The sequence below is a fragment of the Tribolium castaneum genome, chromosome 4 (genome assembly GCF_031307605.1).
Source record: "Tribolium castaneum strain GA2 chromosome 4, icTriCast1.1, whole genome shotgun sequence".
Lineage (NCBI taxonomy): Eukaryota > Metazoa > Arthropoda > Insecta > Coleoptera > Tenebrionidae > Tribolium > Tribolium castaneum.
This window is the reverse complement of record NC_087397.1, coordinates 13,054,590-13,081,968: the sequence shown is the minus strand read 5'-3', so window position 1 is coordinate 13,081,968 and position 27,379 is coordinate 13,054,590. Positions and strand designations below refer to the sequence as shown.

At 31.5% G+C, this 27,379-nt stretch overlaps 2 protein-coding genes across 5 annotated transcripts in view; one reads left to right on the top strand and one right to left on the bottom strand.

Annotated features, from left to right (window-relative positions):
• Positions 1-27,379, top strand: part of Eip74EF (Ecdysone-induced protein 74EF) — a 136,775-nt gene that overhangs the window by 36,386 nt on the left and 73,010 nt on the right. For 2 of the 4 annotated variants that reach the window (XM_008202580.3, XM_064356503.1), the window contains exons 2-5: positions 18,655-18,716; positions 20,719-20,960; positions 21,015-21,218; positions 23,930-24,161. In XM_008202580.3, the coding sequence (XP_008200802.1) occupies positions 20,871-20,960; positions 21,015-21,218; positions 23,930-24,161 (526 nt within the window). In that variant the 5' untranslated portion in view covers positions 18,655-18,716; positions 20,719-20,870. Of the gene's footprint in view, positions 1-515; positions 922-18,654; positions 18,717-20,718; positions 20,961-21,014; positions 21,219-23,929; positions 24,162-27,379 lie in introns of those variants that run through there. The other 2 variants (XM_008202581.3, XM_008202577.3) reach the window with 2 other exon arrangements.
• On the bottom strand, positions 5,145-17,168 carry Lsm11. Its single transcript, XM_008202569.3, has 4 exons — positions 16,866-17,168; positions 12,963-13,078; positions 5,375-5,513; positions 5,145-5,328 (listed from the first exon to the last, which is right to left on the bottom strand). Exons 1-4 carry the CDS (start codon positions 17,140-17,142, stop codon positions 5,162-5,164), a joined length of 699 nt encoding a protein of 232 aa, XP_008200791.1. The 5' UTR covers positions 17,143-17,168; the 3' UTR covers positions 5,145-5,161.

Sequence of the window (27,379 nt, the reverse complement as noted above, 5' to 3'; positions counted from 1 at the left end):
AGAAAATTGTCAGAGCTTTTGCCCAAGTTTTTATTTTGAAAACCGCAAATCAACTTAAATAAGTGGTGTCTGAGCTGTTTTAATATTTGGTAATGGCTAAATTATATCTCGTAATATTTTTCTGTTGACTGAAGATAAACTTGTTAAACTGATAAACCGTCGTTCCCCTAGTGCATCTGTCGAATATTTGCAAATTGCATCTAGTGAAAAGTAAACGAATTTCGCGTTTAAAGTTTAAACCCAAGTAAAAATCGATATTTTTGCACAAGGCAGCGTCAAGGGTAAGTCCCGAAATTCGTGAACGGATTGGCGGAGAGTTTCCGCTAAAACAGCCCAACCCTGAACCATCATCAAAGGTCTTTACCTCAGTAAGCGTTCGATGGTCAAATTAGAAATGTTAACAACATCAACAACCTCTAAACAAAGAGTTTCGCCTGCATACAACCTTGCATTCGGTCCGATTCGCCATCGCTCGCCGGTGTCGGATTGCTTAGATTGACTTAGCTAAGCAATGCGAATATCGCGGGTACTTAGTGTTTAGCTTGCGAGCGCGCCTTCGACTTGCGCACGCTCTCTGACGGTGAGCGCCAGTTCCAAACTTGAATTTCACCGTTAACCCAAACAAACAAATCGGTAAATTGTATTATCGAGTTGGGGATCCGAGTGTTGTGTGTACTTTCGTCGTGGTTATCTATGCTCGCAATTGGGTGCTAAGTGCTGTGGCTTTTTGGATGCTGTTTGGTGACCTGACTTGACTAGAACCGCTGACGGGCCCTGGAGCCGTAAATGGCCTGACCCAATTGTGCCTGGAATTATTTTTATTACTCGAAACTACAATCATACTTTGTGTGGTGTTCAGTGCAGTGCTTTTTTTTCAGTGTGGATTACATGTTGGATACGTTTAAATTACATGGATTTCAGGTGAGGACGGAAAACTCGCCCCGAAGTTGTTGAACCCGGCACTTTTTCCGAAATATAACGGCTTTGCATAATCTAACCTTGTGCTTTTTCGGGAACCGCTCCAAGCCCACCTTTGTTTCGATCAATCAACTTAGAAAATTTTTAAGCGATACGCAGACAAGAATACATACATTTTTTATTTCGAACACTTTCTCTAAGTCACGCACAAGCGAAAGTTGAGAAATTGCCGAAAATTTCCCACTCTTTTATTCCGGTATTTTATGCTCGGATGAGTATTTTTACGTTTCGCTCAAACGCTTAATTAAAACCAATTGTTTTTTCGAGAAAGTTTAATTTTTACTTCAAATCGACTAATTTTCAAAGGTTATCATTCACCAATTGATTACCGAGTGATTTCTAATTAATGCAAATGTTTAGACACATAATTTGAAAAATATTGAGCAACTTCAGGATTTACCATTTTAATTAACAAACTTTTTCATTAGAAATGAAGGATGCGATGCGACAAGCGTGCTAAAATTGTGATCTCTGCACAAAGAGCAATGTGTAAAATTATAATTTTATGATTAATTTAGTTGCTTAACACATTTATGTATTTAAATAATCTTACTTTGATTAATGAAAAATCACATTTTGAATAACATTGCATTAATTCTCTGCACACATACTTTTTGTTCTTCATCGACAGTAAATTAAAACCCGGTAAAAAGGTTTCTACATTCTCAAAATGTTCAAAAATTGATTGAGTAGTAAAACAATTCGGAGGATCAAAAACCTTCTGAAATGACCGAATGGAATTTAAAATCCTAAAATGTTCGATAGATGAATAAACTGAAAAGCTTAGTATTGCTGAAGATATTCACTGAAGCATATAAGTAACTGGATTTAAAAAATACAGAAATATGTATACTCGTCGGTAAGGCCTAGCAACAATCTAGATTCTAGAAAATTTATTTCAGTAATCACTTCTCAATAAAACCACTTTTTATTAGATATAAACAGATGCGCAATTTTCTGTATTACCATCAGAATTCACTAATTCGTTTTGCTGTTAGTTGTGAGGGTTTCTCACAAATTTTACTCTTTATCAACTAACTTGGGGCAAAATTTGTGTGTTTAATAATCTGCAGTTTGAAGAGATTTAAGCCCAGCATGTTGACAGTACATTACACAAAATGTTTTCGTTCAATTTTTTTAAACTAATTCAGGCTTGAAAAAGGGAGTAATGAAAGCAAAATTATGTGCCCCGGAATTTTTTAAAGCACGATTCGCCATTGTTAAAAAATATTAGTTTGAAAATAAAAATTGAAAAAAAATGTTGGGGATTTTATTTAAATGTCTTTCGTTGCTGTCCTCTACGAGCAGCTTAGTATGGTTATTGAAGTGCGTTATTAACTGGGGTTGAAAAATACAAAAATATTTTTTCCCAGTCATACCCAATTTTTCAAGAAATGTTTTATTAATTGTTATTAATAATTATTTCAAACATATGCGCGATTTTCTGTAATATTTTCCAAATCCAATGATTATCGTTTCGCTGTTAGTAATGATAATTTTTCGTAAAACTTAAGTTTTATTCTTTACGAACTTAATTTCAGTAGTCAATAGGATTCACTCGATGCACAGAAAATTTTATGTTTTCTGCCTTTCCTTTAACAAAAGGAGATTAGGTATTTCTCCATTCATTTCGAAGCATTTTTTTAATAAATCGGGATAAAAAACACGAATAATAAATTATATAAATTTATATAAATTATGTGCCTCGGAAATTTCCAGAAATGATGAAAATTTTGAGTCGTGTTGCTAACCCAAAAAAACAGACAGAAATGTTAAACGTGTGCTTGACTGGCAATGACCTTTTGGCTATCAATTCACGTGTGATTTTTAAAATGTTATCAATCCAGAAACAACCGATACCATCATCTGTACTCATCAAGCTTAATTTGCTGATATGATTTAAATTTTCATTACCCATTAAACGGCATATCAGAGTAATTATAGTTGCGGTCGGTTTTGGCTTCAAATTTATGGCTCGTCCATATTATGAATTATACCCTGTCAAAGACTGTTGGAGAATCTGTTCAGTGCATATTTTATGAGACCACATAACACCACCACGTTGGAAGCAAAATTTTTGCTAAAAATTATTGCATTTCCGCATTATTAATGAATCTGAGGCGTTATGTGTATTCTCTCTCGGCTTTGGACCTTGACGTCCATTAACTCGGGTTAGATGCGTCAGTGTTTCAAGGCAGTTCGAGTATGCTAAAGTATTTAAAACCAATGCTACCGAACTTGCTTTTCACAAATAAACGAATGATAATTTAATTCGGTCACTTTTTGGTCGATTATCCGACTTCTTGCCTTGAAATATTTCCATTTATCTATAACGTTTCAGAGTGCAAGTTCAGTTTCAACTTGTACCGTTATCCTGCCGCCCGGTGAATTTTATCCGAGAAGTACCGTAGCGCTGAATGTAGGTACTATATTTTTTTATTAATGACATGGAGAGAATTCGCTGCTTTACAAATGTGGGATTTTATGCCCAAGGAAGTTAATCTCTCGTTTACAACGTTAAACGCCTAATTATCTTCAGATCATTGAACCGGTTAAACGCTATTGTTTCAAATCCAACCGGAATAAACACTGCACTTTAAAAATGCAAAATAGTACCTTTCAGCAATCACAAGCCGATTATTCTCACCACATTTTTGCTTTAATTTTATGCAGTGTATTGTACAAATTTAGGGGGTTAGAGGTTAAATTGTCGCCATACAGACCAAGTCTATGATGTTATTATTACAAAGCATTAATCATATCAATTCCAAAATAACGAAGCAATTGCTTCTGATTTTAAAGCATTGACCTCCGAGTAAAAAAGAGCGCGCGATCCGATAAAAAAGTTGCTAATTTAAACCCATTTTTATTGTTATAATTAATAACAACAATCTTTCCTTTACACTTCAGACGTCAATCTTTATCATTTGTTGCAAAATTATGATGCATCTTTTAAAAGTTTTTTTTTTTGGTTTGGAACGTAATTAAAACTCGTTTTGATGAGCTTTTTCAACATTTAAAGGTTTCACACCATTAACCATGAATCCAACAAATCAGCTCTCGTCTCAAATGTTGTAAAACAAGGCCGGTATGATGCTCTTAGAATGATTGTGTGATTTTAATGTCACAATGAATAACGACACTGAAACTGAAACTATTCATTTAATGTTTCTCGTAATTAGTCCCGCCGTATCTTCAACATCAAATAAACCATCACGCATTATTAAGAATTTAAATTAGGTTAATTGAAAAAACTGAAGAACTAGTATCATTTCATTAAATTAAGAAACGTTTTGTTTCTTACGTTTCTTACGTTTTGTTGTTCGAGTGGTATTCTCTAGTATGATTAAGTTTTTGCAACGTTGCACTAGGGATGATGCAATTTATTACATATTGTGTAATTATAATTGGAACAAGACATACTTTGTTCTATAAAACCGATTCTTCATCTGATGATTGCTACTTTCACAACGCTCGAGAATCGAACTGGAGTATTTTTAAATATCTCTATTTTTTTCAGCAAATATTTTGTCACTCTTTTAATTCCTATTTTCAAGAAAAAACAATGTGTCTTCATTGATAAACAATTTTGCGAGTTCAGTGACACCCGATTTGTTAAAAACAATGCTCCATTAATAAGATTAAATTACATTTTCAGTCATCATTGTTATCGGGTTTAAGTACAAGTCAGTTTAATTTTTTTTTCAGGCCAGAATGGTGTTTTTAACAGTAGTAAAATTACAAATTGTTATTCTAATTAAATTTGTTTTATTTATTTTATAAATGTACTAGTACTTAACAAGCAAATAGAAGATAAAACACCTAAATGGAAAATGTCTCAAAAGAATTTTTAATGTAATTAAATTTAAGATAAGTGCGTTATCATCAGTCGCTGTGATTCATAAAAAAGAAAATAATATTCCGCATTAGCTTTCCTTACAAATTCTTCGGAAATGAGCAAAGATAAGCTTTATTTAAATATCACTTACCTTTATTTAGATTAGAACCAAACAACTTGCATTGGACTGGACAGTGGTTCACTTCCAAAAAATCTTTTTCATAAACGTATGCAGTCGCATCTAAATTTCAGTGCGGGATTCAAGGTCCTGTATAATAAGTGTGTTACTTTTAAAAGGTTACAAGATGCGGAATAATAATACTGCAGATTTACTTAATTCTATATTTATTCTTTCTGTACATTCGGAACTACAACTATAAAGGCAATATGTTCACCTCGGAGCAAAAGCTGACTGACATGCCTTGAGCAAGTTTCTGTCTTTTTTGTTGACTGTATTATAGTAATCGGCGGTGGTAAGACCTTCGGCTTAATTTCTAGTTTTCTTGTACTATCTAAAATTTTCTTTGTTATTACCACCAAAACTTTTGCACAACCTACCAAGCGCTGGTATTTTCCGTTTCTTCGGCCTCGTCCACACTTCTTCAACGTCTTCTAATGCCAGATTCCAATGCTTATCAAAAGCGACAACATACGCCAGGCAATATCCTCGAATGTCATGACTATGTCGCGTCCAGATCTGCAAGAAATTGCAAGGAATCTCTTCTATTACAACACTTTAAAGCGAAAGTGAATTAGCCGACCACACAGCAAATGTATCGTTTAAACGAAACAACTTTTTGCGCGGATATTAGAAAATTGATTACACATTCACTTTCTGTATTGCAGAGAAAGTATAGTTTAAAACGTTAACAAAACGCCAAGTTAAAGTTGTAACATCTGCCGCGTAAAAGAAACTGTGTAATTATTCAATCATAACTGTTATTGTTTTTCTTCGCGTTCGTTATGATTTAATAGATAATAACATGGCATAACCGAGAACGAAAGTTATGTTTTACGCTACGTTGAGGAAAATGCCTTCAATAGTGGAGTAATGAACTTTTCTGCTCGTACAGTACAACATCTTTACACCCAAAAGTATTTATAATTTTTAATTAATTATTAAGATTGGACAGACTGTAAGAAAAATCTTTTAAAGTTCTTTGGCTTCTTTCCAACTTTTTGAATTCTCAGTGGGTGTACAATCATTAAAAATGCCTTGAATTTTTAAAGATTACTTATTTAAGAAATATTTTATTGATACACAAGATTACATAAACGAGTTTCTATTTTTCGGCATAAGTTTGTTTCAGCAAAAAAATGCCCCTATTAAAAAGTAATTGATCAATTTATGCAAACCACAGATACCTAAATACAAAGATGAAAGCCGACGTACTAATAAAACGTCCCTATTTTTGTTAGTTCCATTTACATCTCCAGGTAGCGCAGTTATTCCTAGCCCGTCTATGTTTGAAATAAAAAATTGCTGTATTTAAATAATGGTAAGGATAAGGCAAACAAAAAAATACAGACCCATAGAGCATTAAATTTTCGCCAGTAAAAATCAAAAGTAATGTAAAAATTTTATGGAAAACTAAATTTAAAAAACTTTTGCAAATTGTGCAAACTTTGCAAACATGGGAAGTTACAAAAAAAGTCTAAGGAACAAAGGTAGAGAATTAAGTGTTCTTTAAAAAAGTCTGAAGAACGTCTCTTTATGAAAAATCGTTTAGGTTTAAATAGCTTAAAAGTGTTCCACAGTCCACTCAACCATCGTTTAAAATAAAACAAATTTGTCGTTTGAGCGGTTTTCAACGTCTTTGGAGCCTTAACTGTTGAAGATAGAGATATGATTTTCAGAGACGTTTGTAGAAAATTTAATTCTCTTCAACTTTCTTTCTTCTACTTTTACATTCGCATTATATTTTTCTCCTTGGTGTAAAATTTGTACTCCTCAGTTTTTCTCAATTTATTAAGTATTTATTGCTCAACATATTTTAAAATGTAGTTTCATATTGCCTTCTTTCCTTCAATAGTTGTCGATGTTTGAACCTTTAAAGAATTGTTTCTAAGTAGGTATGTACCTACTACTCGTATTTTACTGAATAAAAGAATATGAAAAATTTAAATAAAGAAATGTCGCTTATTTTATAAGTTTTTTTCTAAATCGGTGTAAAAATTAACAAAATAATTTTTCAGCTTATTTAGGTCAATTTGGCTTATTTTCCACAGAAAATCGCTCTTATTTTGAAAAAATCTTGAATTTTATAGAATACATTTTCATAGCCATGCCTTTAGATGAGTTGTGATTTTTTAAGAAATGGCCTTATATTGTTAAATGACTGCCAAAAATCGTCAACTAAAACAAGACCAAAATTGTTGATGTAGGTAATAGGTATGTTGCAAAAAAAAATTAAATAAACTTGATTGTTTTATAAAACGAAAAAAACATTAACTGTAATATAGTATATTACAACCGAGATGGGAAATATGACATTACTTCCGAGTTCTCGTATATACATCGAGGGGCGCCGATCGGCCCTGAGATAGGATAGAGAACAAGCGGTAATGTCATTCCCATCGAGGTTAGTATACTATTTTATTCACAATTACATTATTTTTAATCCAATATTTGAATAAATAATATAATATTGTATATTTAAAAACAAGTTTCATAAGTCTTAAAGCACGAATTCAGTTTCAAAAACGTTTTTTGAAAGAATGAGTGCCTTAAGGTCTTATGAAACGAGTTGTTTATACTATTTTTTGTAATTTGTCCTAAAAATTGTTAGTTTAGTCGATTTAGGAATTTTCGTGACGGTTAATATCTCAACTTTGAAAGTGAAAAATTGATTTAAAATTTTTGTTTTAACAAATTTTGTTAAAAAACAGTATGGATGTATGGATGATAATGGAGGTAATCTTGCATCAACGCCCCCTGAAATTTGTGAACTTAACAAAAATACGGTCCCAAATTTGCTTCTTGACAACCTAAAAATTTTCGTAAAATGTTCCGTCAAATAATGACTATAATAACATCGCATTTGATGACGTTGAGTGCTTTAAGATGCCTATTAAAGCATCAATATGGCGACAAATTACAAAAACTTCTATTGTTGAGGCACGAACATGGTAGGCTATGCAAATAATTTGCGTTTAATTTTTGTCATTCGAGAAAAGTCAACTAAAATTTGTAAGCAGCTAGAATTTTGAGCTTACTTACAATGAAATCATATCGGAATTTAAATATTACCGTGTATGAAATTAGATTCACCTAATGCAAGTAGGTACTCATTTTGCAAACTTTTTGAGTTAAATAAAAATTTGAAAAAAAAATAAATAATTTTTCTGGTATTTTTGCAATCTTGACGTTGGCTATTCTGCATATTTCCACCCCAAGGGATGGAAATCTTATTACTAACCTTGGGATTTAATGACCAGTTTCCCAACCTTTGAAAGGTTAGTAACGGGCATATTACATTAGTGATTGTGAATAATATTAGATTATTCAACGAGTTTGAGTGTAAATCGGACACTTTATTGTCGAGTGGATTTTTTAACGTCGAATGATAAAGAGAGTTTTATCATCCACGAGGTGAATACAACATTTTATTCTTCGAATTAGACTCAGCAAGGCTTAAAATTGTTTTTTTTTGTTAAAAATAATCTGACGTTTCGTATTGAAAAATGCCATACAGTTGTGAAAACGTTCTTACACAGGCGAAAGCCGTAAATTTTGTCAGTGTTCAAGAATAAACAAATATGTTTCTCCCAACTTTTTTCAGCATTGCAAAAACCAACAAGTAAAAAAAATTTAAGTTTGTATTTTTGACAATACAAGTTAGTAAGCAATGTTAAAGGCGCTTAAGACAAATTGAAGGTAAAAGAAAATTGCAAAAAAAGGCGCTCATTCAATCCAGTTTCATAATATAGATTTTGATAAAGTAATGAATAGAAACCACTTACTTTCATCTCAAATGATCAAATATAGCAAAAAAAGATACTCAAAATTTTAAATACGATTTCCTCAATATCCTTCGAATAAAAATTTGTACACCCCACTTCACCTGAAGGAGAGAAACTGTAAGAATTAGTGGACAGTATTACGAGGATAGTTTGAAGGGTTCTCGCTACTATTAACAAAAAAGAAAAGGAACTCCATAGGGTCTTATTCCATTAAAAATATTTTCTCCTTGTTTAAAAATTTTGAGCTGCAAGGGTCTGAAGCTGTGCTTGCTCTGAGGTACAAAGGCGATCGCAAGCCTCTACTTTCGCGGACCTTGTTCCGAGGTCCCTACGAGGCCGAACTGCAAGGTTACCACGCCTAACCAACACCGCGGTCATCAGGTGTGCCACGACAAGGATGCTGGAGTACCATGGATTGCCAATTTACATCTCGCTCCCCATCGAGACGGAAATATGCGAGCTTAAAGCATTAATGTCATCTTTAACAAACTGCAGCGCCACAAACGCGGAAAATGATTGATAACTATTGTAAGAGAAGTTGTTAGGATATTTCTTTGAATAACAACCTATAAAGAGACGATGGACCAGTTTTAACAAGCTTGGGGCTCTATGGAGGAATTAAATGAGTTGAAAAGGTCCAATGATGAACCGACGCCATTAATAACAAATTTATGTGTGAAAGGGTTCGAAGAACTCGGATCGGTAAATATCCCAAGACCAGATAAAGTAAAAAAGATTAGAGACACGTAACAATTGCATTATGTAACGCATTTCGCTTTAATTATGCGGCGCGTAAAATTATACGAATGTAGTACCAATGTCAATACCGATTGCAAAATTTGGTACGCATCTAGGTGAATATTAAAGAAAGTGTAAACTTGGCCCAGATACGAAGCCGATTGGCTGAATTCCGCAATGTTGTGGTAAAATTTGTAAAACTAGTAGATATAATACAACCCGCATAAACATGAGTAAGCAACAACAAAAATAAATAACAAGGCTTTTTTTTATTTTATTGTTCAAATTTGAGACATGTGGACAAAAAACTGACCATGATACGAATTGATATGCATGACGGCTGTAATCATACAGGAGATTGTAAATGTATCCTAATAAAGCAGATTACGTTTTTTGATCGACGTAATTATTACAAACGACAAGACTTGTATTACCTGCTCATACATTAGCTTTGGAAATGTTCCTTTTGCCCACACAGGATAAATTGTAGGCTTGGTGGATTATTAACACCCCTATGTTGGATGTTATTTATTACCACCATGTTACACTCAAGGTTTACAACAAACTGTTGAAATTATTTCCAAGCCGTTATATAATCACAGAAATAACTTCAAGTCTAAAAGACTGATGGTAAGTATCACAACTGTATTTGATTAACTAAACACGGACAGGCGGGAACAAGCAATAAATAAATTAGGGAAGCAGTTGAAAAATTTATTTTGAAAGTTTATAAAAGACGAAGACGGAAATAGCTACCAACAGCAGAAAATGGCATAAAATACGTAAAAACTTAAATTTCAGAGATGAAGAAATGACCATCAAGTTTTATTGTAAATAAAGTGTGGTAAACAAGATTATAACCATGACATTAACCAGAGATTATCTGATTTTCTTAAATCATAAATTTCAAAGACCGATTAGAGACTCAAAACTAAAGAAGGATCAAGGGTTTTCTCTTCAAAGCAAGAAACAATACTAATAGAGGGGTCAGAAGTTTAAATCAATTAATCTACTTATTAGTTAAAGCTTAGCATCAAATCTAACATTCCAAAGATTTTATAGTAAAAATATAAAAAAAACAACTGGTAGTTCATCAAAAAAATCGTAGATATTTAAAATATGATTAGTTCTAATAGATTTTATCTAAATGCGAAGACTGACTAACAGACGCACGAATGTGTAATTTTATCTAAAAAAAATTGTTCTTAGTCGAATTGAAAATTTTATAAAATTTGGTTTAATCTAAGGAACTGAAAAAGGTCATGTCGTCATGTCAACTCCAACAACAAATATGTATTCTCTCAGAGTTATGATTCAAAATTAAATTTTAGAATATTAGAGATTGAAACTGAAAATATCAATTTTTTTTGTAAGACTTACAAAATATGTAAATTTTGGGTTAAATGGATTATGAGTAGCTTAACAGTATTCAATTTAGAAATAATAACTGTTTTATTTATTATGCACAGATTTATATTAGTATACAGGGTGAGTTTGCTGATGCGTACCTCATATTTTTCTCTGTTTTTTTTAGATTTTTTTTACAATTCTTTATAATTAATATTAATCCACTACTATTTTTTATTGGTAATCTATTTTGCTTATTTAAAGCAACATCAGTAACCCAAGAAACGTGAAAACAAATGGCAACTTTTTAATGATTTGTTATTATAATGACAAACAATTCCATGACAACGAATGGTATACTCATCTCACATTACACTATTTCCAATTTTTGTGATATTAATATCAGTATTTATGATTTCAAAGTGTACCAATAAAAAAATACCGCAAAGTATTCGTAGCTACGCCGTTGTGCTTGAAAAATCGCGCTTGTTTTAAAGATCTCAAGATCCACTTATAATTTAATATACTATTTCAGCACTCTGCAAAAATATTTCTGTTCTAAGACAAACAATGCTTAAACGACGATTTGTACAAAAAAAATTGTTAAAAAAACTTGTCGCTAGACTGAAAATATGATTAGAAAAGCAAATTGCGGTTTAGGTATCGACAGAAGGGTTGGAGATCTCAAGAAATTCGAGTTATAAAAGTTCGACTGTATTAATTTTTTTATTAATTAATATTTACTATAAGAAATTATAGGAAACGTCTGAAAAAATCTGTTTTTTTTTAATTCCGGTGTGTGAAGTCAATGATTTTTCACAATTCTAGACAAAAATATTTTGGGACGACAGGATTGTCTCAAAATTGAATATAACATTCTGCTATCACTTGCATTTATTAAATAGTACATATTTGTATTTACATGCTTGTAATAAAAATGTATCCAATAAATAAATATCCAAGTAAACAGATAAAGGAGACGTCAAGGTGCATAAGTCCTGCCATAAAAGTGTTCACACCTTGCATTTAAGTGTAAAGAAAGTAGCTTTTTTAATGACTTTTTAAGTATAATTACAATTATAAAATAGTTTGGAGATCCTCAATTTATTTATTTTTTTAAATGACTCCACTATGAAACATTTTACACAAATAATTTTAAAAATCGCGTAACTCAAACACAAAACAAAATCAGAAATTTCTTAAATACACGCACAAAGATGATTACAAGGACCAAGGCTCTAAAATAATTTTAGATAATATTGAACATTAACACAACAATCGACAGCAATCGGACGACCTTCCGTACTAAATTTATTTATTTCTTTTCATTGTGAAAATGTAAGGTTGAGTAAAAAAAAGTACTCTTATTAATACCTTTCTTTAGCAATGTCCTTGAAAAGAATCAATTTAAGCAAAATAAACCGTATTGTTTTTTCGGCGTCTCGTTTTGTAGCAAGTGAAGTGTGTATTATTACAGGTATGACCAAATAGAGTCGCTTCAATGGCAACAACTGCCAATAAAAATCATAGATGGCCTCTTGTATATCATTACTATTGCTCAACAAGGAAAACCATGGCAGAAGGTTAGTAGATTTTCTTGCAAGTAAACGAGATAGTTGACCAGGTGAAGCCACGATAAGATTATGTTTATAATGAAGGAATGTGGCACAACTGGTCGGTTTCCTACCATGGTCAACGCCATGGCCAAATTCAATTCAACATAACTTGTTCATTGTAATTTATTCCGCGTTATGCTATCCTTTCTAATTAAACTGTTGGGACGATTGCGGTTTCGCTGCAAACTTGAATTACATGCAAATTGAAGATGACTTACTCGAAACAGCGCAAAAACACAATTTGGATAATTGTTGTTGCGTTAAAAGCGATGTTCTACAAATTCATAAAAACTGGATGAATTAATTACTGACAGGTTACACTTGTACGATGAAAAGACTAATAAAAAGGCAAATACAAATAAAACGTAACACGAGTTGCTTGCGCATAAATTAACAATTACCAATAATTATTAGATTTCGTAATATAAATAATAATAAATGTCATTCTTTTAGCAGTAAAACAATATCGATAAATCATTTACCTTGATTCTATGCCGTTTCTCCCTACAAGTCTTGAGGAGCTGTAAAGGTCCAACGGCGTTTTCCATTCTCACAAATATGTTTCTGTAAAACGTTTTTCTTTTGGTCTGAATGGGTACTGAAACGAAAAATTTAAGAGTAGCCCACTTGATAAAACGTATCATCAAGAGAGTTACGCTTTTTTATCTTTCTGTTGAATTATGTCCACCTGGACCCACGAATTCTTAATTATATTTTCATCAAAGGCAAATAGTAGTTGACCATGAGCTATTTATCAATAACCAGATTTAAAATAGGATACGAAAACGTACACACCCTTATTCATTACATATTTCTAATTAATGTGAATTTATAATGTCATAATAATTATAGGAATATTCATATTAATGTTTGCAACGAAATAAATTATAATATTCAGAAAATTCACATTCATGATGTTATGACGTTTCTTTTTTAAAAATGTGAACTTCATCTTAAGAAATTTCAGAAATATCCTTCTACTGTAGTAAGAAAATTGAGAAACCCAAGAAGTAAACGTTTAATTCAATTTGAACAATTAGAAGCCGGTACAAGCAAAAAATTAAGTATTTGGTGATTTTGAGACAGAATATAAAACCAGCTATTTTTTCGCGCGTTTTCGAGCGTTTAGTACATTTTTTCGCAAATTTTTGCTTTTCGATATTTTTTTAAGAAAAAATAGCAAGGATTACACTGGATTACAAAATTTTACATTTTGTCTGTTAGCACTTTAACAGTTGATTTTATATACTCTTGGGGTATATTTAAATCTGACGTCCAAATTTGACCATTAGCTCCAGTTTCCATTTTAATGTTTAGGAAAAGTGCGAAAAGTGCTAATATGAGTTACCTGCTCTATCTCAAAAACTTGAGCTACTAGGAATTATCTGTTGGCTTTTTTTAAGTCAGCGAATAAAAATTACTCAACAACAACAACAAAATCTGAGACAACAGAGAAATAAATGACAAAAAATAACTATGTACATTTTTCTAAATAAATGCTAATATGAGGTAACTATATCTTGAAAACTAGAGCTGATAGCAAAAACCTGTAGACTGTTGAATTCAGCTTCCAACAATCATTCAACAACAGCAAAAAAACTGGGGCAACTGATAAGTAAATAAAAGCTATGTCCGTTTTTAAAAAAAAACTTTAAAATACCTTTCTCGAGTTACCTTTAACTCAAAAATTAGAACCGATAGAAAAACTCTATTTGTATTTTTGAAATCATCGTCCAACAGTTACTTGACAGCAAAAAAATTTTAGGCAACAGATATACTGTAAACTAGTGTTATTACTTATTAGCCAAAATTTTTAGTTGCTCTATAGGTATTATATTTGCATCATTAACCAAACACTTCAATCACCTTGCAATTTTATGTTGAGCTATAAGGTAATGTTACCAGAATTTCGTCTTGGAAAAGGAATAAATTTGTAAATGGCCGGCCGATGTTTACCCAATTTTATTCTTTTACCCAAAATTGTCTGTTATTTTTTGTAAAGTTCAAAATCATTTGATTAATAAAAGATTAGCTGGCGCGATGTTCGCTTGAGAAAGTTGCTGAGTAATTAAACTGGAAAAGTCGCATGCTGTGTGACGCAACGAGAAAGGAACGATTCGTCGGTCCATAGAACTATAACTCCGGGAAAAAGTTCCGACTTGATTGATGACTTCATCGAGTAGCGTTCTGCCGTTCTGCGGCGACTCGGAGTTACTCCATGCTCTGGCAGAGCACACCGCGTACGCGAACTTACGCCGGGTTCATTCACCTTACGGAGCCGCCAATGTTGCTGTTTTATGTTTGTTGGGTGTTGTACGCAGATCTTAAGTAACCATGTTATAATATTAGATGTTTTTGCCGGTTTTGTGTGTTTATGACATGCGAGAATGCAAAATAAGGAAGACTGCTGAAAAAATTGCCAATGTTTGGGCTTGGAATCAGTTCATTCATGCTTGCATTTGTTTACTGTTTTACGCTGCTCTTGGCTAAGTTTTAAAGCTCAAGTTCCATCGAGAAAGTATAATAAGGACGAATGTATACTATAGAGTTTGAAAAAAAGAAAGCCTAATATGTGTTGCGATAGTTTTTTTATTACTTGAAAATTCACTGAATGAACAATAATATTTTTGTGACTGAATCATTTTTACTTTACTTAATTAAAAATGTTTATGACCAAAATAATGCCCCTACCAACAAATGGTAGATTTTTAAAAATTAAAAGACACAACATTTGTTGTTACTTTTTTTATTATTTATCACGCAACCTTGGTGTGCGCTCAAAAATCCCCCATTTTCGTTGCCAACTTTACTTTCAATAACAATTATCGTCCCAGCAAAGACAAGTTACCATTTCATAACACATTCAGTTTTTGCCCGAATTTAAACATGTCTTAACGATGAAACACAAATTGGTTCATGAAAGATGTTTATAGACTATTTTTTGGATAACTTTTACCTTGTCAAAGTCTTTGGTTATTTTATTAGAAATGTTATTTGTAGTTTTTTTCTTATTCTTTGATTTGCATTTTTTCTCGTAATTAAATGCTTTTTAGATTTTTCGAGAATCTTAATTTTCTTTCGGAAAAGCATGAATTAGAGGATATATAACCATAATCCGTTAGTACTTGTAGACAATTTCACGGGTGCTGAGCACCAGCACTTCTGCACTGAGTAACCCGCCATGACCGACCAACCAGGAAGGTCAATGTTACATCAGTCCTGCCACATACGGACGTTACAACCTCAAATTATGTAATTTTCTGTGTTAATGCTAACACAGAGACTTGAAAGACTGAAAATTACTATTCCACAAACAAATTGAACGTTAAAACGTAAAAATTTTACGTTTTTTAAAATTTTTTTAAGTATCCTTATAAAATACTACTGACTGCGCCAATTACATAAGTTTGTGAAAAAATATGATTAAAAAAAGTAGTGTCACCGACAGGAAGACGAAATTTTCAATTCATTTTAAAAAAGTAATGTGAACAGTATAATAAAATATATGATCCGTTTTTAACATTTTAACAAAAATACATCTATATTTTTATTATAATTTTTGCTCACAAACACGACGCTCGTTGTTTGAAAATTCATTCACTTTTACAGCTTAAGGAATGCAATTAAAAATAGTTTAATTACGTAAGAAACAATAATAAATAGCTTGCGAGTGCCAAGTCTGTCAGACGCAGGACATTGCTCCCTACATAAACTAAGGGATAACTTGGGAACAAAAGTCTAAATATAAATAAACTGTCAATGACTCGAATTGTGCATCATTCGATGTCCTACATACACGGTGACGTAACATAACTTATATTAGAACGTTAATTATTCCAACAGAAGTCCACCGAGAATTTATATCATTTTTTGTATTATTTTGAACATAAGATAGCGATAGCGACCATAAAGCGAACGAATTTCTATAATCGAACTAATAGCTGAATTATTGAATTAACTGTTTTGTCAATAAAAATACAATAAAATAAAAATACAGAGTGGGAAACGGGAGAGGAAAAAATTAGTTGTAGTATAAATATATTAATACATTATGTTAACAAGTAACATTATTAAAACCTCATATGCTAGGAATAAATCAATCTTGTTTGTCAACACCTCTCCAAACGTTTCTTCTTCACTGTTTCGTTACATTATCTCACTTTTAAGCATGTTGTTATATTATGAATATTATGATCAAACAAACAGTGGGTGCATTGACTAGTCTTTTTTTATTCATTTTTTTTAGTTTATTAATCTTGTGCCTTCAATGTGTTAAAAAGTTAAAAATAGTACCCCAGAGACATAATTTTGGCACACAATAATTAGCCACATAACCTCACTTTGTTTCAGGATGATAAACTTATGAAAGATTATGAGACACTTACACTGATGTGGCAACCACCGTCTTTCTACCGGAGCAGTTTGGGGCTCTTCGGTTTTTTTGCTTTTAACCGGTGCTTGAGTTTTACCCTCGAGCACTGACTTAAATCGGTGAATATTATCGTGCGTTTTTGCATTAGGAACCGGTATAGTTACGTTCGGTGTTCGTAAAGCCAACAGTGGATCGAACTGTTCGCTGAAAAAGTCTAATTTCGGGTTGTAATTCTTGTTTTTTTCGGTTTTTCCTCGTTCACTAACGTTTGACGTTTCTTCGGAGGCCATTTTTAAACAACTGTCAAATGTTGGTAAATTAGGCAACTGTAAATGAGAGCAAGCGGCCCCATACTCATCAGGTCCTAATATTCAATTTGCTTTTTTTTTTGTAATATGATTATTTATAACTTAATTACATAACTAAAACTCTTTTTATACTATTAATTTATTACGATATATGTTAATTCAAGGATTATTTTCATTACAATTTAAATTTAACTTGAAACACTTTCTTTTTTTAATTTATACACAAACAAAACTAATTTGTTTATCTCTCAACATATTCAGAATATATGGATAGCATTTAATGAAGGAATAAAAAACCCTTACAAATGATAAATTCTTCGAAACTTTTTTAAACTGGTTGTTGTTTTAATGAAAAACTTTAATCAAATTTAATGTTAAATTATTTTATTAGTTTATTTCCACTATTTCTAAATTTTTATTTAATGTTCACCCCAAGCAACATCAATTCCAAGAAGAAAACATACCTAACACCTGTGTATGCTTTACATTATTTTTTATATCTATTTCGTTATATTATTATCTAATCATCATCATATTTATAGTGCATGGCGCCTCTTAAAGTGTGGGGATAACCGAAACCCTACATATTTCTCAGAATATAATTATCGTACGTTACACCTAAAAAAGTGTAGAGCTTTACATTTTAATAATTTTAATACAAGAAGTTCATCATTATTTGAAGCTGCACAACGCCAAAAATGACAAAAATTGCTCAAAAAGTTTAGAAAATTTCTAAATGCACGAGTTACAATAAAAATGTGAGTTTGTGACGTGATGTGTTGTAAACATTGCGTAACTGGAAAACAAACAAAACTATAGATGTAAGCATTACGCTGGAATTTACATCAATTCACTTTCACAAAAAGAAATTTATGCAATTTGCATCTTCAGAGGAAATAGACTTTCTCCAAGTTACGAGTTTCTGATTTTGAAAATTTTGTGTTCGTTTGAAAATTAGATCGACGGTGCTTCAATCAAAAATTTCGTTAATTAATTAAAGAAAATTGTAATAATAAAGATTTACACCACTTTCACTGTTTCATTAATTAAAAGTTCATTTCACTCAGTGAAAGTTAAGCGGCAAGATTTACCAACTCCTAATACATTCATTTTCGACGTCAATAAACCTAAGGATTTGTAATGTCTCGGTGATTATCAATGGAAAATTTTAATATCCTTCCGGATATAAATACGGAAGAATAAATTATAATAACAGTGACTTGAAAATAAGCTTTTTTACGTTGCTGCTGGGCTTATGCTGGGCACAATTATTAAGGAGTTGAGGCACGTCTGTCATATTATAATGAATCTATTAGTTTTCATAATAAGGTGTCTTTGAAATTATCTAACGGCACACGTATTCACAGAGTATTTATAAAAGATCGTTTGAATCGTGATAAATTTTTAATTTAGGATTTAACAATATTGTTACTTATATTTATTATTTATTTTTTATCACCGCAAAAAATATAAAAGTTTAATATTTTGTTTCAGATTTAAGGGAATCTCGTGTTCATGTGTTGGAGACGGTTCGACATTCATCGCGACATTTCAAGGTAATTTCTACGTTAGTTTAACTTAATGAATATTTAATTTTATCACGAACCTACCTCAAACATGAGTATCATAACATTGTTTACAATTATAAACGTTAGAAAAAACTAATGACAAGGTTTAGTTGCTAATTATATGCTTACGGTTATTTCAACAGAAATATATACAGTGTTGGTTTCGTCGTAATCTCTTTAACCGAAACTCAAAAGGAAAATTTATTTGGAAATAGAAGCACAAAAAATAGTTTTATGAAATTGTTTTCTGTCAAAAGGAAATAAATTTATGGTTGAAATTAATTATTTAAATCTATAATTCCATGAAAAATAGCAAATGAGTCGATCAATGACAAAAGCGTTCCAAATACAATTTTCCAGACGTTAAATCACATTCATTCTACAACGAGTAATTTTCAAGTTAACTATTCACTGGTATTTTGGGCGTTTTATGACATTAGACTTGAAACAACATGAAACAATTATTCAACTTTGTTTTTTTTTTAGTTTTGAAAGTCAAAAAACACTCTACGGTTTCGGTTTTTTGCCTTAATTATTAATTAAGAAATTTTAAATATGTACGGTTTCTAAAGTTTTCGAAAAACAAATATTTGATGAATTTTAGATCCCGAAAATATTTCAAAAATGGTTTTCTAGACGTCGAATTACGCACTGAATACGATGGAATAGAATGGAATACCTATCCTTTTATTTTAGTCCAGGGACGTAAATTTTATAGAAAATCTCCACAAAACACAAACCAAACTTACTCAAACTGATTTCTGTTGAAGTGATCATATTCAAACAGAGGACCAGCGGATTTAAATTTTGATCAAAGCTAAAGTAAAGCCAAATGAAATGATGACAGTGTCAAAACAATGAAGTGATGTTTTTCATTGTCGTGGTTACAATATTCTTATTTGTTGCAACAATTAAATTTTATTTAAACAGAGAATTTATTCCAGTGACCCTTAAACCCTGTACCAATACTTTAGAGTTGAAAAACATTATTAAAAATAACAATTCCTAAGTTTTTTTTACAGTTAACTTATTTCTACACTCTTTTAGTATCAGGTAAAGTTTTGACTCTTACACCGTAAACACCCTATATAATTGGAGTCGGATTTCTATGCTTTTTTAGAGTTTTGGAGAAGAAGGCAAAAAATAAGTTACTATTTTAATTTTTTTCACATTTCAAACCATTATTTCGACGAAACCTATCTAGCTAGCAGATAGAAGTAGTCTTGTATTTTATTGTAAATAAGATCGATTTAGAAATCTATTTAAAATCGCTCAGTCGAAAATTTTCGATATTTTTTTTCATTTCTTTATTTTGTCAATTACGACAAAACTATTCGAGAAAATATAATTACTTTAAGGTAAATCTATGTAAAATGATTCGAGGAATGGATCAGCGTCGACAAAATAGCAAAATTTCTAACAGTTTTCAAATTATCAATAAACTGAATTTTTACCTGTTTTTGCTTATGTTGCCAATTTTCTCGACAACTATTAGCTTTAGTACAAATACCTTTATTTAATAAATTAGGTAATTAAAAGAGCTTTCCAACAATAGTAAACTTAAAGAGGCTATAGGCAATAATTTCAGAGTTATTGACGAATAATCACTCTGAATACCGAAAAATCAAATAAAATTGAACCAATAGACATTTTCTATTCTTTATATAAATCTAAATACTGCTAAGAGTACAAAAAAGTATATTAAACCTACTTGGAGCAAATTGGAGTAAAATGTTTTTTTTATTTTCTTATAAAATTTTTGATATGAATAGTATTGCAGTAACCTACATGGTTTTCAAGACATAGAACCGTGCGCTAAATACGATGGTATAGATTAAAATGCTTTATAATAAATACTTTCTGAGATTATAACATAATCATTATTCTGACTGAGGGGTTTGAGTTTACGTATATAAATTTAAAAAAATAAATATTGTTCAAGACTGTCATAATATAAATCTTAAATATTTTATTATGTGTACCTTTTCAGATCACTTTTGATACGGTACCACTTACAAGTAGGGTAGTAGCAGCTGATTGCCTCGAAGTACAAAGAAAGGGAGGAAGCAAATAGTCTTGGGGGAATAGGAGTCCTCCAGCCACATCGTGGCGGGGACTCACGTCCTAGGGGCTCAGTCGCCTATGTCGCTGGCGATGCCCTTTATCGATAACGATCTATTATGGAGTTCTGATCATGATGGTAAAATGGTCGACTTATCTTCTTGCCTTCAAGCAAGTATTTCAAACATAAAATTCTGAACAGCGATTAATCTTTCATATTTTTAGGATGCTTCCGTACCTGTGGGACAACAAACAACAGCAGGAATGGGTTTGGGTGAATTGTCGCAATCCGACCTAAGTTCTCTAGTTCCTCCTTTACCAGAAGCGAACATCGCCGACAACGAGGAGATTTTTAAGCACTTGTCTGACACGACTTCCATTGAAATAGATACTCTTTTAAATGAATTTAACCCAACCCCCTTTATTAAGGTAATTTGGAGCGTTTTTTTTTTTGGCTAAATACATTGAATAAACCATTTAGGAAATGTTGAAATTTATTAAAAAAATGTCAAAAATGAAATTATATTAGAACTGTTGTAGTTTTTGCAACTATGTAATTAGAAACTTTTTTGGAATCCACATCTAGAGGATAATAAACTTTATAAAAAGATTTGTTAAAGCAGGTACAAACTTAGGGATGTGTTTTGTGTCTACTTGGAAAAAATAAAATGTCAATGCATTATCTGAGTGTTAATGGTAGTTAAACATTCGTAATATAGAACATTAAATTGTAACAGATATGTTTCGCTTGTCTTATTATAACTTGTAAGCGTAATAATTCACAAAACCCTTAGATAATCAGTTGAACGTTTCATTAAAAGTACGAATAGCTTATAATACAAATTAAATGTATGTAAAAACCACAAAACTGCACTGACTTTTTAAATAAAACCTGAGTTATGAGTTACCGTGATTACAAACTAAACACAGTTTGTGTTTTAAGTTACAATTTTTTTTCTCAAGCTAATGCAGAAAATTTGTTTAGATTTTAGAAAGGTCTTTAAACTAAAGAAAGAGCTTGTAATCGTGAACTACGAAAAATTTACATTTCTCTGTAAAAATAAAGATCATTAAATGATTTTTCTAATCACAGATCAATGTATTGACATTTTGTTTTCAAAAATAGACTTTAGTTTGGGTGTTCAGTACTATAACGAAATAAGTCCATTTGACGAGTTTAACTACATAGTTAGATCATTATATAGTTACTAATAAAACGAGTGCGAAAACACAAGCTTAAAGTTCGAGGGCTGTCGTTATGCAACGAGCGTATGCGAGTTGCATACCTAGACACCCGAGCTCTTTAAACGTTTTGGTATAAGTGTTATTGAAAATTTTTTGTTGGAACATTTAAATTTAAAACACGTTGCTATGGGAAATGTGTATTAAAATGGTGAAAACACGTTGCTATCGAAAACGCGTTCCAAAATAGTGTTTATAATCTAGGATTCGGATTTTAAAAAGAAGTCTTAAAATGTTACCAACAAAAAAAAATAAACAGAAGTTAGTATAAAACACGAATTGGAGGAATGTAGTACAGAATTTATATCTTTTATTTTGTTAGAGCTAAGATGTGGACGTAGGTTTTTTTAAAATTAGAAACGCTTTAATTTTTAACCCGTTTAAGTTTTGTGCATGCTGTATAAATACTGTCTTTTTTTTCTTTTTGTATAAAACCTTACTTCCACATAAATTATAAATCCAGGAGCTTATAATACAAAAATTGTAAATGTTTTCTTTAAGCTCTATATTTGAAAATAGATTATTTTTAATGTAAATAAGTATACTTACAAAAGTCATCGTCCTAGCAAACAAGACACTAGGGTTAGCAACTCTTAAAAGTTTTTAATTTTTTTATACTTTCTCTATCAGGAAGTGATCATAAATTAATGTAATTTTTACAGTTGTCTTTAAGAGTGACGTAAACATTATAATTATATACAGTTATTTTTATAATTGTTATTTTTAAATAGAATTACTTTTAAACCCAAGAGTCAGTACGAAGCACAATTTTAACAATTTTGTTTAATAAAAGCAATCTTTTAAAAAAATTGCCTTCAAATTTATGGAACACACTTAAAATGAAATGCCAAATTATGGGCTGATTTCAAGTTGAGTTACAACCAACGTAAGTCGGTATTGTTATAAGGTTGTAACAACGGCGCAAATCTAGTAATATTATTGGTTGCTGCTGTAGTGCTATGTAACTGCGACCCACGCAACTTTGCGACACACACACACACACACACTTGAAATCAGGCCCCTAATTTATAATTTTTTATATTACTTTATGTTTAATATTAATGTTTGGACGATTAAGCTCTATTTGATTGTTTACTACACCTGTTTTTAAGACAGTACGTGGTGTTTACTAGTTGCTATATCGTAAGGCGTCGGTAAGTAAATTAGACGTCGGTAAGTAATTTTGTCGACGTCTTGGACGTAGCAACAGGTAACCATAACCTGCTGTCTTAACAATTATTTTGACATTATTTAATAAATTAAAAAAAAATAAGGATCGTGCAAAAAACGCCATAAGCATCACGAACGTTAAGGATTGCCGATCTCAGACAATTGTCTTCGATCGGTAAAATCTCCTTACCGTTCTTGATACTTAATATACTATTATAGACTTGTAAAGAAAAAACGCTTAATGGACTTATTTCATTATTGCACTGAATTGATGTTCATAAATTTTCGGTGTCATAACAAAATTGTTTAAGAACATTTAAATAAACCAAGCTATTGTAAAACCAATTATTGCATTTGAAAGAGAAGTTTTATACTTTTACAGCATACGTTTCTATATTTTTCTCAAAATGACTAAAATTTGACTTATTTCGTTATAACATTGAACACCCCAGTTATCACTTAATTTTAGTTAGATACCTTGTAATTTCCGAAATAATGAGCAATGTTTTAAAAACGTAACTTGAGCAAAAACTGAAAAAACGTGGTATTTACCGTTTTGTTTATTATTTTGTCTGATTTTTGTGATAATATGTAGTCAATTATTACGAAACACTTTTGTTCTGCAACCAATTTGCTAAAAATAAGATAATATGCACATAAGCTTTCATGCACCAAGTGTTATGTTTATGTTAATATTTTAACACTAGATGTCTCTCTCTTTTCTTCAGCAGGAAGAAAATAATAATATTCCAAACTGTCCCGATGAAGCTGCCAATGGTTCTGCCGCTCACCAGAAGAGCGCGCAAGTGATGCTTGAAATGCGCTCTTTGAAATACACTATTGCCGCAGCAAATCCGATTCTTGCCGAGAAACTCGCGACACCTAGTGAACAAAATGTCCAACAAGGTGAAAACAACAGTCGACCGCAGCTGGCGCCACTGACACCGAAAGTCGAGAAAGGTAAGTAAGTGTCCAAACTATAATACTATTTTTTAATACATTGAGCAACAATTACAAAAAAGGTTTTTTAAATTTATTGTATTTTTACGATTTACAAATTTACGAATTACGTATTAAAAATTAATTAAATTAGTTATTAATAGTCTGTTAACATTTTTCACTTTACGGGCACTCCCAGTGGCCAAACTCCCCCCTACGTACCTTACCATATGTACATACCACTTTTGAGAAATACAAAATTACTGAAGTGCAACTTTAAAAAAAAACAGTGAAAAAAGAAAAAATGCGAATTAATGTGCATATAATTTTCCACACTGTATCATAAAAAGTAATTTATTATTTATTACAGCGCTTGCAAAATTAAAAACATGAGATCGAAAATGAACTAAATTAAAGCAAGCCTTGAAAGGGAAGTGTACCTTAAGCACATTTCTTTTCAAAACATTGTGTTGCAAAAGACAGTAGAGGAGACTACGGAGATGTCCAAAAAACTGTTTAAATATTAGAGAATAATAGTTTTACAAGTTTTTAGAGAAACTTTTCTCGAAATTCTGCTAGGCATCATTTGCCAATTGAATACTTCCACCCCCGATTTTTGTTTCACTAAACTTGTTAAAATAGCATTCTACAATGTAGGTGTTTTTGTTGCGTGGTAAACACCATTTAGGAATAATTTAGATTAAGCAAGGAATCACTCTTTGAAAGATCCTGATTTGTCAATATTTTTGACATGTGGCTAAAAGTTCGCAGACACAGTCTACTCTAATTGAGTTTATTTTTGATCTCATGTTACATTTTTGCGAGCAGAATAAAAATATTTTGGTATAACTTTTCTGTTGATAATAATCGTTAACGCACAACTATTCAAGCAAATTGCTTATTAATTTCTGATACAATTTAAAATCAGTTAATTTTTAAACACCTATCAAATCAGCATAACTTTGGTGATTAGGTATTGAACCCATAAATATTAACTGCAGCTTCAGTTGTACCACAAAGCTAGTCTTTGGTGGTTAAATTTGAACGAAATCATGTGGAAACAAGTTTTATTTTTACTTAATTTAAATTTAAATTTAATGTGTTTGTAGTAATTAAAAAATTATGATTAGACACTTATCAATAAAATATCTATTGCAGTGGAAAAATAAACAATATTTTACAATAAAATAATAACCGATATACTTAGTTAGGTTATCGTAATTTTTATTATGAAGTGGATTGTACAAAAAAATAATATTTGAAATAAAACACTGGTTTCTAGCAGAGCCTTGGAGCACACCTCTTGAATAACAGAAAGCGCATAAATCGTCCCTTTTTCCATTTTTTCATTATTTATGAAGCGCAAGGAAGACAGTTGCGTTAACCTTGACCCGAAAACGTTTATTGTTTATTTAATACATGGAATTAATCTGCATTAGCCACATTATGAAAATGTCAGGTATTAGTCACTTCCATTGTTTCCTTTTTTTAATTGGTTCCAATTAAAATACCCCTAATGGCAAAATTCCGGGTTAAAAAAATCGTATTACAGCACCTAAATATGCTAAAATACGTGTACAGGTACTTACACCATCACAACGTTTAAAAGGTTAGTTGCTACGTCAGGAATCTGAACCTTGTACTAAATACTGTAAAATGATTTAAATAAACATACTCAATTAATTTCACAATCGGATAAATATATTTGGGCATGCGATTTGTGTAGGAAAGTCCTCTCACATAATTCAGGACCATTTCCTATCAATAAATGTCATAAATTTATAACCTTTTCCTCAAAATCATCTCATAAAAGCAACATCGCTGAGGGTCTGCCACAAGTGTCACATGTGAGGGTGCACCCCACACATGTTCCTAGTTAGAGAGCCATAATGCCATCTATTATGCCCCTCATTAAACGGGGGCAACCTCTTAAACATGCATTTTATAGGGGATTAGTAAAAAAGACAATTTATTTTCAAGACACTCGAAAAACAGATTTGAGGCGGGTTCACTTCTTGTTCATTTTTAGTACTAGCATAATTTTACATTGTCGTAAATCAGAAACTAGGAAACAGGATCTGTCACAATTTATGGGCGCAAATAAAATTGCTTACGATCGTAAAACGTGAGATTTTGAAAAATAGGGGACACTTCTATTTTCTTATTATTACCTCTGTGTTTGTGAGGATCAGACAGACGAGACCCAAATTAGCAATTATTATGGTTGAAGCAGGTCAGGGCTATCATTGATCAAAAGCATTGCGTCAGTTTCACTTCTCTACATAAGGAAACTGAGAAAGGGAAATCCTTGTTGACCGTGGCAAAATCTGAGTTTGAGGGGGGTCTATAGTAGGAGAAGTTCCGAGAAGCCACGCACATCAGGTGGATATCTCTTTTACTATTCGAATCTTGTCTCAATTTCAAAATAAGCAGGTGCTTAAGTGGGTTACGTTGATATATTTCGCGAAGAGTAATTGCTTCGGTGTCAATACGTAACAGATTGTAGGTTGAGGACGACCCCTACGGACATGGAAAACACGATCATAAACGATTATCGAATTATTTGTGAGATAATTTATCTGATGCTTCCAAAGATTGAGGTTTTCGGGAGCAAACTTTTAAAGAAACTGCTCAAATTTTCATTTAGAATTATTTTCTACTTTATGGGTACACAATCAACAGAAATACAGAAGGCATCAAAGATAATTATTAAGGCCAACGGTTTAATTATTATTTAAAATGCGCTTTCGTTAGTTTGTATTTTGTTGAATTAAAAAACTGTAAGTTGCCAATAAGTTGGCTAATTTTTTAGTTTTCAGAGATTTTATTAAATCGATGCATAACATCAACATCACAAAAGTAGGTTCTAAATTTACATCTTTCAGTTTATTGTGTTCAATTTTACCTTTTTTACAGGAATTGCTATACAGGGTGTATCAGAAATACGTGTGTTAATTTTAACACTTAATAAAACTCATCAAATACAACAATTTTTCTATATAATATTTTGCAAAATTGTTATTTATAATTTTCACTGTTTTGTTCCTTTCTTTTGTGCAAACGAGCCGGTCAGTGTTTAATAATTAGTTAGTATTCATACCAACAATTTTCATTGTCGTTTTAAATTGTTTTAAACTGCCTATTTCGATCAAAACGAAAATAGTTTGGCTCTCTTATTTTTGTACTCATAGGCGGGTACACGTTTCATTGTGTTATTTTAAGTAAATCTGCAATTTTTT

Bases quoted from the DNA above. Each gene is read 5' to 3' on its own strand.
- Lsm11 (XM_008202569.3), bottom strand. From the start codon at position 17,142: ATGGCCTCCGAAGAAACGTCAAACGTTAGTGAACGAGGAAAAACCGAA. The intron at 13,079-16,865 runs GTAAGTGTCTCA...TTTTCGTTTCAG, and splicing joins ACGGTGGTTGCCACATCAGT to TACCCATTCAGACCAAAAGA. The intron at 5,329-5,374 runs GTAGGTTGTGCA...AGAAAATTTTAG, and splicing joins ACGGAAAATACCAGCGCTTG to ATAGTACAAGAAAACTAGAA.